The 12,367-nt window shown below is 53.0% G+C and overlaps 1 protein-coding gene across 2 annotated transcripts in view; it reads left to right on the top strand.

The window, feature by feature from the left end:
- Positions 1 to 12,367, top strand: part of RANGAP1 (Ran GTPase activating protein 1) — a 40,807-nt gene that overhangs the window by 13,341 nt on the left and 15,099 nt on the right. For both annotated transcript variants that reach the window (XM_023221882.3, XM_023221883.3), the window contains exons 4-6: positions 3,313 to 3,372; positions 6,519 to 6,698; positions 10,001 to 10,135. In XM_023221882.3, the coding sequence (XP_023077650.1) occupies positions 3,313 to 3,372; positions 6,519 to 6,698; positions 10,001 to 10,135 (375 nt within the window). The remainder of the gene's footprint in view (positions 1 to 3,312; positions 3,373 to 6,518; positions 6,699 to 10,000; positions 10,136 to 12,367) is intronic.

Genomic DNA, 12,367 nt, shown 5'->3' with positions numbered 1-12,367 from the left:
GTCGACCGGGATGGAGTACTGTGGCCGGATCTCAGCTCACTGCAAGCTCCGCCTCCCGGGTTCACGCCATTCTCCTGCCTCAGCCTCCCGAGTAGCTAGGAATACAGGCGCCCGCCACCTCGCCCGGCTAATTTTTGTATTTTTTAGTAGGACGGGGTTTCACCGTGTTAGCCAGGATGGTCTCGATCTCCTGACCTCGTGATCCACCCGTCTCGGCCTCCCAAAGTGCTGGGATTACAGGCTTGAGCCACCACGCCCGGCCTCATTTCTTTTCTTTACTTATTATTTTTTTAGTGATGGGGTCTTGCTCTGTTGCCCAGTCTGATCTTGATCTCCTAGGCTCAAGCAGTCTTCCCACTTTGACCTTCCAAAGTGCTGGGATTATAAGCGTGAGCCAATGTGCCCAGCCCAAGCAAGCTCTTAACTGCTTGGCTGTTCACATGGGAGATCGTTAGGACCTAAAACCTCATTTCAGAGAGGATACTAGAGGCTGGAGAGGGGCAGCGATGGCTGGAGTCAGCCAAATCAGGATTAGAACCCAGGCGGTGTGCTCTAGAGTCCTGTGCTGACTGTTCAGCTCGTCAGAGTTGGGTTTGGGGAGCTTTGTTCACAGTGACATGCCAGTATCTGTTGTGAGGGACTGTGGCGCTCGGGCTCTGACTGCCTGTTCCCGGCACTATGGACCTGCATACAGGTGTAACTGCTAAATAGATCTGGTGTAGAGCAGCCAGCTGAGGCCCCACGTGTGTTCATGGTCTGCCTTATTGGTGGATATGCAGATTTTTCTGCAAAAACCAACTTCCTTAGTATGTAAGGTGGGAGTGGATCACTTGATCCCAGGAGTTTGAGATAAGCCTGGACAACATAGGGAGATTCCCACCTCTACAAAAGATACAAAAATTAGCTGGGTGTGGTGGTACACACATGTAGTCCCAGCTATTTGAGAGGTTGAGGTGGGAGGATGGCTTGAGCCTGGGAGGTCAAGGTTGCAGTGAGCCGTGTTTGCACGACTATGCTCTGGCCTGGGCGACAGAGTGAGACCCTGTCTCAAAATAAAAAATAAGGGAGGGCTGGGCACAGTGGCTCTCATGCCTGTAATCCTAGCAGTTTGGGAGGCTGAGGCAGGTGGATCACCTGAGGTCAGGAGTTCGACACTAGCGTGGCCAACATGGTGAAACCCCATCTCTACTTAAAAAAAAAAAATACAAAAATTACTCTGGAGACAGAGGCAGGAGAATCACTTGAACTTGGGAGGTGGAGGTTGCAGGAAGCCGAGATCACACCATTGCACTCTTAGCCTGGGCGATAACAGTAAAACTCTGTCTCAAAAAATAAATAAATAAATAAATAGATAAAATAGGCCAGGCGCGGTGGCTCACACCTGTAATCCCAGCACTTTTGGAGACTGAGGCGGGTGGATCACCTGAAGTCGAGAGTTCAAGACCAGCTTGGCCAATATGGCGAAACCCTATCTCTACTAAAAATACAAAAAATTAGCCGGGCGTGGTAGCAGGTGCCTGTAATCCTAGCTACTTGGGAGACTGAGGCAGGAGAATCAGTTGAACTCAGGAGGCAGAGGTTGCAGTGAGCCGAGAATGCGCCACTGCACTGCAGCCTGGGCGCGACAGGATGAGACTCTGTCTCAAAAATAAATAAATAAATAAATAAGGGGTAATTGAGGTATCCATCCCCTTAAATATTTATCTTTATGCTAGGAACATGCAAATTATTCTCTGTCAGCTTTTTTTTTTTGAGACACCCTGTCGCCCAGGCTGCTATCCAGTGGTGCATTTTCAGCTCAGCACAACCTCTGCCTCCCGGGTTCCAGCGATTCTCCTGCCTCAGCCTCTTGAGTAGCTGGGACTACAGGCGTGCGCCACCACGCCGGGCTAATTTTTATACTTTTAGTAGAGATGGGGTTTTGGCACGTTGGCCAGGCTACTCTCAAACTCCTGACCTAAGGTGATCTTGTCTCCGCCTCCCGAAGTGCTGGGATTACAGGTGTGAGCCACTGCTCCCGGCATCTTCTAGCTATTTTGAAATGTATAATAGATTAATGTAAACGATAGTTACCCTGTTGACCTATTGAACACTAGGTCTTGTTTCTTCTAACTTTATACTTGTCTCCGTTAATTAACCTTCAGCCTCCCCTCCCTCTAACCTTCCAGGCCTGTGGTAACTACCAATCTACTATCTCCATGAATTGCCTAATACTTTCTTTAAATCGTACCAGGAGTGGTGTCACATGCCTGTAATTGTGGGTCCTCTGGAGGCTAAGGTGGGAGGGTCGCTTGAAGCCACTAGGTCAAGGTTACAGTGAGCTATGATTGTGCCACTGCACTCCAGCCTAGGCGACAGAGTGAGAACCCATCTCTTAAAAAAAATGAAAAAACCAGCTAACTTTCATGTAATTTCAAAGCACTTCTATGAATGGAAAGCTGACATTCCTTATAATAAAGGAAAGAAAATAGTGTTACTGAATTATTGTTGGACGCTGTTGCTGTTTAATGGCTCTGAGCCTGAGGCCTGCTCTCCCTTTTTTAAAAAGTCCCCGTCACTGTGCTCATTTTTGTATTTTTAGTAGAGATGGGGTTTCACTATGTTGGCTAGGTTGGTCTGGAACTCCTGACCTCAAGTGATCTGCCCGCGTTGGCCTCCCAAAGTGCTGGGATTACAGGCATGAGCCACTGGCCCTCAACGCAGAATTCTGTGTTGTTTACATTCATGTTTCTCTGTCATCCATAACCATGTCACACGTCCACGTAGAGGGTTGTATAAGTCAGGGATTTTGCTGACACTTCTGAGCCCCCAATAACCCTTGGAGGCCTCTTGATTTGAGGACAGGACTCCAGGTCCCACCAGCTACAGCCAGAATGGGTCCAGCTTTTCACAAACAAAGCTCAATTAAGTCTTGCGGACTGGGTGCGGTGGCTCACACCTGTAATCCCAGCACTTTTGGAGGCCGAGGTGGGCAGATCACCTAAGGTCGGGAGTTCGAGACCAGCCTGACCAAAATGGAGAAACCCTGTCTCTACTAAAAGTACAAAAGTTGCCAGGCATAGTGGCAGATGTCTGTAATCCCAGCTACTCTGGAGACACAGGCAGGAGAATTACCTGAACCCGGGAGGTGGAGGTTGTGGTCAGCCGAGATCGCGCCACTGCATTCCAGCCTGGGCAACAAGAGCGAAACTCCATCTCAAAAAAAAAAAGGAAGTCTTGCGATGTTCGGGTAATTCCAATCCACCAGGATGAGGCTTCACTGTCGGCCTCCAGGGGCCTCTCCCACTAACTCTTGTCTTCTTTCCGCCGCAGCGCTGCCACTGGAGTGACATGTTCACAGGGAGGCTGCGGACTGAGATCCCACCCGCCCTGGTAAGCAAACGAGCTGTTCTTCCCCTCCACACACAGGACCGTCTTTGGCAGTTCCCAGGGCTTTTCTCATACTTTATTCTTTCTGGAGCCTAAGATAAGCCCTGTGGGTGATTGAGCTGCTGGAATGGAAGCCTGGCAAACCCAGCATGTGCCCTGTGTTCTGACAGGAGGGGAGGGTGGGAGCACAGGGACTGACAGGGGAGGAACCCCAAGGGTGGGGACTTCAGGGAGGTGAGAGAGCTGAGACCACACACTCCTGGGTCCTCCTGAGCTGCGTGGTTTGGTTCACTGTGGATTTCCCCCCAATATGATGCCCCGCCTTTCCCAGCAACCCCTTCCTGCACCTCACAGTCCTGCTCCTTCATGACTTCTCTGCACACAGCCCATGCAGCCATCGTCATCTTTCTCTGGCTCCTCCCTTTTTCCACACCACTCTCTGCTTTGGTTTGCTGCCGTCATGGGTGGCTTCCCATTTCCTCATTCCCAGGGCTCAGACTGACCTGCACTGAGTTCCCAGTCTCTGAGTGCATGTGTGCGGGCGTGTGGAAGGAAATAGAAAGGGGCAACACAGAAAGGCTTGCCTGGCTGAGGGAAGAGCAGGGCTGGCTGTCTCTTCAGGTCCGCAGCCTCTCAGTGTGTCTTCCTGGCACAGGGCTGCACATGGCAGGCCCTGAGGGTGCAGATTTCTAGTCAGTGATGAGTGCGCACACCGATGTTACTGAGCCCCTCACCCTGGTTGTGCCCAGCCTCTATTTATCTTTTATTTAAAAAAAATTTTTTTTTTTTTTTTTGAGACGGAGTCTCGCTCTGTCGCCCAGGCTGGAGTGCAGTGGCCGGATCTCAGCTCACTGCAAACTCCGCCTCCCAGGTTCATGCCATTCTCCTGCCTCAGCCTCCCAAGTAGCTGGGACTACAGGTGCCCGCCACCTCGTCTGGCTAGTTTTTTGTATTTTTTAGTAGAGACGGGGTTTCACTGTGTTAGCCAGGATGGTCTGGATCTCCTGACCTAGTGATCCGCCCGTCTCGGCCTCCCAAAGTGCTGGGATTACAGGCTTGAGCCACCGCTCCCGGCCCCTATTTTTAATGTTTTATTTCATTTTATTTTTGAGACAGAGTCTCACTCTGTCACCCAGGCTGGAGTGCAGTGGTGCGATCTCAGCTCACTGCAAGCTCCGCCTCCCAGGTTCACACCATTCTTCTGCCTCAGCCTCCCGAGTAGCTGGGACTACAGGCACCCGCCACCACGCCCAGTTAAGTTTTTGTATTTTTAGTAGAGACGGGGTTTCACCGTGTTAGCCAGGATGGTCTTGATCTCCTGACCTTGTGATCTACCTGCCTTGGCCTCCCAAAGCGCTGGGATTACAGGCGTGAGCCACTGCACCCGGCCTTTATTTTTTTTAAAGATAGGGTCTTGCTATGTCGCCCCGGCTGGTCTTGAACTCCTGGGCTCAAACATTCCTCCCATGTCAGCCTCCCAAGTAGCTGGGATTACAGGTGCGTGCCACTGCACCTGGCTTGTGAAGCTAGGATTTGGAATGTAGGTTAAGAAAATTCATTTCTGGCTGGGTGTGGTGGCTCCTGCCTATAATCCCAGCACTTCTGGAGGCCGAGGTGGGCAGATCACTTGAGGTCAGGAGTTTGATACCAGCCTGGCCAACATGGCAAAACCCTGTCTTTACTAAAAATAAAAAAATTAGCTGGGCATGGTGGCACCTGCCTGTGTTCCCAGCTACTTGGGAGGCTGAGGCAGGAGAATTGCTTGAACCCAGAAGGTGGAGGTTGCAGTGAGCCAAGATCATGCCACTGTACTCCAACCTGGGTGACAGAGCAAGACTACGTCTCGAAAAAAAGAAAAAAAAGGAGGTTCATTTCAGTGATTGTATATAAAAGAATTTCATTTCAAGTCAGGCCAGGTGCAGTGGCTCACAACTGTAATTCCAGCACTTTGGGAGGCTGAGTGGAGGTGGATCACCTGAGGTCAAGAGTTAAAGACCAGCCTGGCCAACATGCTGAAACCCTGTGTCTACAAAAGTACAAAAATTAGCGGGGCATGATGGCAGGTGTGTGTAATCCCAGCTACTCAGGATGCTGAGGCAGAAGAATCACTTGAACCTGGGAGGTGAAGGTTGCAGTGAGCTGAGATCATGCCATTACATTGCAGCCTGGGAGAGAGAGAGCAAGACTCCATCTCAAAAAAAAAAAGAATTTCAAGTTAGAAAAGATGGTGAAGAAAACTCTCTTTCTGCCCCATTTCTGCTCCAGTCTCTGGCGGAGCCTCCTCTCTGACCATTTCTCCTGGTGGGATGAGGGAGTGTAGTTCTCTCCAGCCCAGGAGGTTTCCAGGAGAGCTCCAGATCCTCCTGCCTAAAGCTGATCCTGGCCGTGGCTTGGAGATGGCCACCTCCATCTGCCAGTCACCACCAGAAACCCTGGAGGCATTTGTGGTTCCTCCCTCCCTCCTCCTGCTTGTCCAGGGAACCACCAGCTTCTGCATGTCCCCTGCTCCGTGAACAGGCAGCTCCTCTCCTGCACTTGTCACGCTGGCCGGCAGGTCCCTCTCTGTTGCCAGTGTTGCTGCCTCACACTCCCGGGAGGGCACTCCAGCCCATCTTCCTGTGCATCTGCTCTCTTCGGGTCCGGGGATGTTACTTCCGTATCCCTCAGCCACCTCAAAGCCTGGTGCTCTCAGGCTGAGGCGCACAGTTCTTGGCCTGGCATTCAAGGCTCTTGCCTGATCTGACCCCTCACTTCCCTTCCACCCAAAGCCCATGTCATGTTGTCTTCTGGAGTCTACCCACAGCGTGCCCCCAGGCTCACAGCCTGCTGCTTCGTCTTTTGTCTCTCGGCTCCTATTTTTCAGCTGCCTGAAGTCTTTTCACATTGACTAGCTGATTCTCATTCAGACTAAGCCCAAATGCCACCTCTTACAAGGAGCCTTCCCAGGCCACCCCATGCATATGCACACCCCACTCTCCAGCTGTTAGGAGCCCTTTGCAGAGTTTCCAGTCTTAAGAATGCCAAAATGGTTTGTATCTGTGCTGGTTCTGCACCAGCCGGGGTGTCCTTGGAAGGCAGAGCTGGGCCCGGCACAGAAGCAGCACCTGCTGGGTGTCTGTGAAACTGACACGAGCTTCCTCTGTGCCCAGATCTCACTAGGGGAAGGACTCATCACAGCTGGGGCCCAGCTGGTGGAGCTGGACTTAAGTGACAACGCGTTTGGGCCCGACGGTGTGCAAGGCTTTGAGGCCCTGCTCAAGAGCTCAGCCTGCTTCACCCTGCACGAACTCAAGCTCAACAACTGTGGTATGGGCATCGGTGGTGGCAAGGTGGGTGTGGCAGCCCTCTCCCCGCAGAGTCCCCTGGTCCATCCAAATCCGTCTGATATATGTGCCCTGGCCCTTGGCCACCACCATCTGGGATGGTCAGCCGTTGTTTTCAAAAGAGAAAGGCCTCAAAGGCAGCAGCCTGTGGCCGAAGGGTAGAGGCATCCATGAGGGTGGGGTTGCCAAGCAACCATCCCAAGTTCTTGGGTTGGCTTGGCAACGCAGAGGGAGTGCCACTGCGAACCTACTCCAGCCTGCTGGCTCTGCAAAACTCAGGGCTTGGGGCATCCCTACACTCACTGTACCCACAGAGCAGCTGGTAGAGCCTGGCACACAGGCGGAGGAGGGAGCCTGAAAAGAGGAGCATCCGCTCAGGGAGGCACTGTCACAGCTCACCTTTATTCCTGGACAGGGCCTTGCCCCGGGGTGAGGGGGGCATCCCACAGGCAAGGTCAGTGTAGAGCTTCACGTTGGGCTGGTCAGTGTAGAGTGGAGCTTCTTTGCTTCCCAGAACCTGCATTGAGGGCAGCCTGCGTGTTACTCTCTTCCAGCTCCATCCCAGTGCCTTTAGACCCAGGGTTGGAGAACGCTGAGTGCCAGGCTACAACCCCTGCACACACTTTCTAACCAAAGGGAGAAAAGGGCACTGGGAACTAACAGCAGTTGGGGACATCTTATTTGAATATGCAATACTTTAACTTTTCCCACCCACACTGAAAGGTGGGTGGTGCCATCCCCATTTTTCCACATGACTCAGCATAAGCTTAGAGAGGTGGGTGGAGTGGATCACGTAGCTAGTGCAGTGAGGCCCATGGAGCCCCAGGCTGAGGAGCTGGAGTGGCCTACCCTGCAGAGGGTGCCTGTGGCCCTCGGCCTGATGTGAGGGTGAGCAGGGACAGGCTCTGTGCCTTAGACAGTCCTCCCCCAAGTCCACTTAGGCAATAAGCTGTCCCTGTGTTAAGATATAAAAATGCGGCCGGGCGCGGTGGCTCAAGCCTGTAATCCCAGCACTTTGGGAGGCCGAGACGGGCGGATCACGAGGTCAGGAGATCAAGACCATCCTGGCTAATACGGTGAAACCCCGTCTCTACTAAAAATACAAAAACCTAGCCGGGCGAAGTGGCGGGCGCCTGTAGTCCCAGCTACTCCGGAGGCTGAGGCAGGAGAATGGTGTAAACCCGGGAGGCGGAGCTTGCAGTGAGCTGAGATCTGGCCACTGCACTCCAGCCTGGGCGACAGAGCAAGACTCCGTCTCCAAAAAAAAAAAAAAAAAAAATGCGCCGGGCACAGTGGTGCAGTGGCTCATGCCTGTAATTCCAACACTTTGGGAGGCCGAGGCGGGTGGATCACCTGAGGTCAGGAGTTCAAGACGAGCCTGGCCAACATGGTGAAACTCTACTAAAAATACAAAAATTAGCTGGGCGTGGTGGCAGGCACCTGTAGTCCCAGCTACTCAGGAGGCTGAGGCAGGAGAATTGCTTGACCCAGGAGGTGGAAGTTGCAGTGAGCTGAGATGGTACCACTGCACTCCAGCATAGGCAAAAAGAGTGAAATTCCATCTCAAAAAAAAAAAAAGATATAAAAATGTTTGCATCAGCACAGAAAGCAGGTGCAGCCCAACCTAGAATGAGTGGGATATGCTGGGAGAGCCAGAGACTCTCTTCTAGCAAAATGCTTCAGTTTTCCTTCCATTACTTCCCTTCTCCCGTCCAGCAGCGTCTGGAAACTGAGGCTAAGGGAGCTTTCCTACTAGCCAGGGGTTGTCTGTCCTGTCCTGTACTTGCAGTGGGATGAGTTGGGGAATGAGTTTTGAACCCCAGGGCCAGAGGGCCTCCTAGGCAGACAGGCCCACTGTGGAGTTTGATTAATGGTTCTCTGTGCCTCGGACCACTAATTTGATTAGGTCTCTGGGTCTTGGCCTTGCCAACCCATGCCTCTTGGGAGCTCAGACGCCGTAGTCTGGGTGTCTAACCAAAGCCTGCAGGTCCTTTGGAATCTTTTTCTTCTGGACAGTGTGTTTGGTGTGGTTTCTGCGCCATGCACCACGAGAATAAGAGGGCCCAGAGGAGTCGACGGGGCAAGAGGCATGGCCCTGTGCTTGGGAACTCTCCATACCCAAGTTGGACTCCTGCAGGAGCTAAGGCCCTCACCATGTGGCCTCCAAGGAGTTGAGGAGAGTGGGGGTGACCTAGCAGTCGGCTGCTGCTGCTGAGGAGCTTCCTCAGAGGCTGGTCTTTGGCAGAAGTTTGATGCCTCTACCCTGAGTGTGTACATGATCCACCATCACCACCGTGGAGTCAGGCAGGTGCTGGCTCTTCTGTTCCTCAAGGACGGCTATGTGCAGTGTCATGCCAGGATTAGGCCAACCTACCCGCCATGTGTGGCTTTGCTAAATATTCACTGGGTGACCTTGGCCAATTCACTCACCTCTCAGAGCCTCAGCTTCCTCATCTGTAAAGTACAGCCAATCCCGCCTGCCTCCTCCCAGGCTAGTGTTGAGGTTGAAACGAGAAAATATGCCGAGGGTGCCCAGGCCCTAGCAGGTGCTCTGCAAACGTCAGGTGTTCTGTAAATCTCACTTCTCTCTTGGTGCACTCGCTCATGATTCTTTTGTGTCGCATTTACCATGGGCTCTGATTCCCATCTGTCAGTCTCCGTTTTTCAGTGCTTTGCCTATTGGTGTAACCAGGGTAGAAGCTACTTCCTGGCACCACACCAGGGACAGGACAAGCTGGGTATTAGGTTTTTACTGCCAACAGGCAAGCCCCTACTGTGCCTGGCCAGCGTAGGTACAGGCATGTATCAGACAGGTCCTTCTGGACCGTGGACTTGGCAGCTGGCTCCCTTAGACATTGTGGTGCGTGGAAGAGAAGCTGGAAGATTTGGGCTCTGGTCCAGAGTCCACCACTTGTTTATTGACCATAAGAAAGTTTCCGTTCCCCTTACCCTGAGTTTCTTCAGCTGGGAAACAGGAGTCATGATTTTCCCACCTCGCAGAGGGCCTTAGCCCTCCCCTGGACCTGGCTGAAAGTTCGTCCACTCCCTGTGGTCTCTCCCTTTCCTCAGTCTCCGAAGTGAAGCTAAACCTCTCAGGCTGGTGTGACACAGCATTAGATGTAAAAACCTTTTGTAAACGGAAGTGCTGGGCACATGGAAGGTGCGACTGTTGTGCTGTTAGCAGTCCTGTGTCCCCGGCCCGCGCTGGCGGGTGGCTGTGATGTTGAAGAGCGGTTCAGTGGCAGTGGCCGCCCCACTGGGAGAAGGGGCTCCTGCCCATGGCCTGGGCCCCTTGCCTTTCCCCACAGATCCTGGCTGCAGCTCTGACTGAGTGTCACCGGAAATCCAGTGCCCAAGGCAAGCCTCTGGCCCTGAAGGTCTTCGTGGCTGGCAGAAACCGTCTGGAGAACGATGGCGCCACTGCCTTGGCAGAAGCTTTTAGGGTGAGTGGTTTCTGTCCATCCTGCCCCCGTGACCCTGAGGTGCACTTGGTGTAGTAGGCTGACAGTCCTGGATGCGAATCCCTGGCTGGCACTCAGCCAAGAGACCTGGGGTGTCACGTGCCCCCTCCAAGCCTGTTAGCCCATCTGAAAATGGGCCAGGATTCCTGTCATGCATTTCTGGAAAGGTGTGTGACTGCTCCCTCAGGTAAGCCAGCAGCAGCCCCCTACGGGACTTCAGGCCAGGCAGGCCACTCTGACCAAGGAGTGTCATCTGCCAGGCTCAGAAGTGGTGAAATGAGACGGCGGGAGTCTTGACAGTAGCCTGGCCCAGCCCCTGGTGTGGGGCACAGAGAAGGAACATAGCAGACTTCCCAAGACAGGGAGACAGTCAGGGGCATCCACAGGGCTCAGGGGCCAGATGAGGTGCTCTCAGGTGACCTTGTCCCCGCTCTTCTTCCACTTTCCTCTCCCATCCGCCCAGGACATTGCTGAGTCCCCGACTGCAAGTGCCAGCAAAAGGCCACATTTGCCCCTAACAGGACTGAAAACTTTGGGGTCGATCTCCCTCTTCTCTTTTTTGTTTTTTTGGGTTTTTTTGAGGCAGTCTCATTCTGTCACCTACGCTGGAGTGCAGTGGCACGATCTTGGCTCACTGCAGTCTCCACCGCCCAGGTTCAAGCAGTTCTGCCTTAGCCTCCCGAGTAGCTGGAATTACAGGCACCCACCACCACACCCGGCTAATTTTTGTATTTTTATTAGAGACAGGGTTTTACCATGTTGGCCAGGTGGTCTCGAACTCCTGACCTCAAGTGATCTGCCCACCTGGGTCTCCCAAAGTGCTGGGATTACAGGCGTGAGCCACCACGCCCAGCCCCTGTTGTCTTCATTTAAATGTTTTCTTCAGCAAACAGTATCCTAGGAGCATTGCTTGTACCGGCTGGAATGGCACCCACTGTCCTGCCTGCCCACAGAGCCTGCCTGTAGACACCCCTTGCCTGCTTCAGTGCCAAGTGAACACCATAGAGATCTACCTTGTGTCTCCCGCACCCTGGCTGCAGGGGAGCCCCCGCTGCCTCCTCAAGCTGGAGGGGGGCCTCGCTGCCATCCTTGGACCCCTCCCTGCCCTCAGCCTGCTGTCCTCAGTGCACTAGGAGTAGGGGGTGTGCGTGGTTGTGCTGAGCCTTCATAGGTGTCCTTTGGTGGGCTTCGAATGGGGGTTCTTAATCCCCTCCAGTCTGTGGATAGAATTCAGGGGTCTGGCTGGGCACGGTGGCTCAAGCCTGTAATCCCAGCACTTTGGGAGGCCGAGACGGGCGGATCACGAGGTCAGGAGATCGAGACCAGCCTGGCTAACACGGTGAAACCCCGTCTCTACTAAAAAATACAAAAAAACTAGCCGGGCGAGGTGGCGGGCGCCTGTAGTCCCAGCTACTCGGGAGGCTGAGGCAGGAGAATGGCGTGAACCCGGGAGGCGGAGCTTGCAGTGAGCTGAGATCCGGCCACTGCACTCCAGCCCAGGCGACAGAGTGCGACTCCGTCTCAAAAAAAAAAAAACAAAACAAAACAAAAAAAAACTTATTGAGACAGGGTCTCACTCTGTGGCCAGGCTGGAGTACACCAGTAGCAATCTCGGCCCTCTGCAGTTTCAGCTTCCCAGGCTCAAATGATCCTCCCACCTCAGTCTTCCGATTAGCTGGGACTACAGGTGCACACCACCATGTTAATTTTTGTATTTACTTAGTAGGGATGGGGTTTCACCATGTTAACCAGGCTGGTCTCAAACTCCTGACCTCCGGTAATCCACCCATCTTGGCCTCCTAAAGTGCTGGGATTATAGGCATAAGCCACTGTGCTTAGCCTAAAATTTTTTAAAAAATAAATAAAGGACGGGTGCGGTGGCTCATGACTGTAATCCCAGCACTGTGGGAGGCTGAGGCAGGCAGATCATGAGGTCAGGAGATCAACATCACTCTGGCTAACACGGTGAAACTTTGTCTCTACTAAAAATACAAACAAATTAGCTGGGTGTGGTGGCAGGTGCCTGTAGCCCCAGCTACTCGGGAGGCTGAGGCAGGAGAATGGTGTGAACCTGGGAGGCAGAGCTTGCAGTGAGCCAAGATCTCACCACTGCACTCCAGCCTGGGCAACTGAGCGAGACTGTCTCATAGATAGATTAGATAGATAGATAGATAGATAGATAGATAGATAGATAGATAGATAGATAGATAGATA

Source organism: Piliocolobus tephrosceles, chromosome 19 (genome assembly GCF_002776525.5).
Source record: "Piliocolobus tephrosceles isolate RC106 chromosome 19, ASM277652v3, whole genome shotgun sequence".
NCBI classification, from domain to species: domain Eukaryota; kingdom Metazoa; phylum Chordata; class Mammalia; order Primates; family Cercopithecidae; genus Piliocolobus; species Piliocolobus tephrosceles.
The sequence above is the reverse complement of the archived record's forward strand: the minus strand, read 5'-3'. Positions and strand labels throughout refer to the sequence as shown.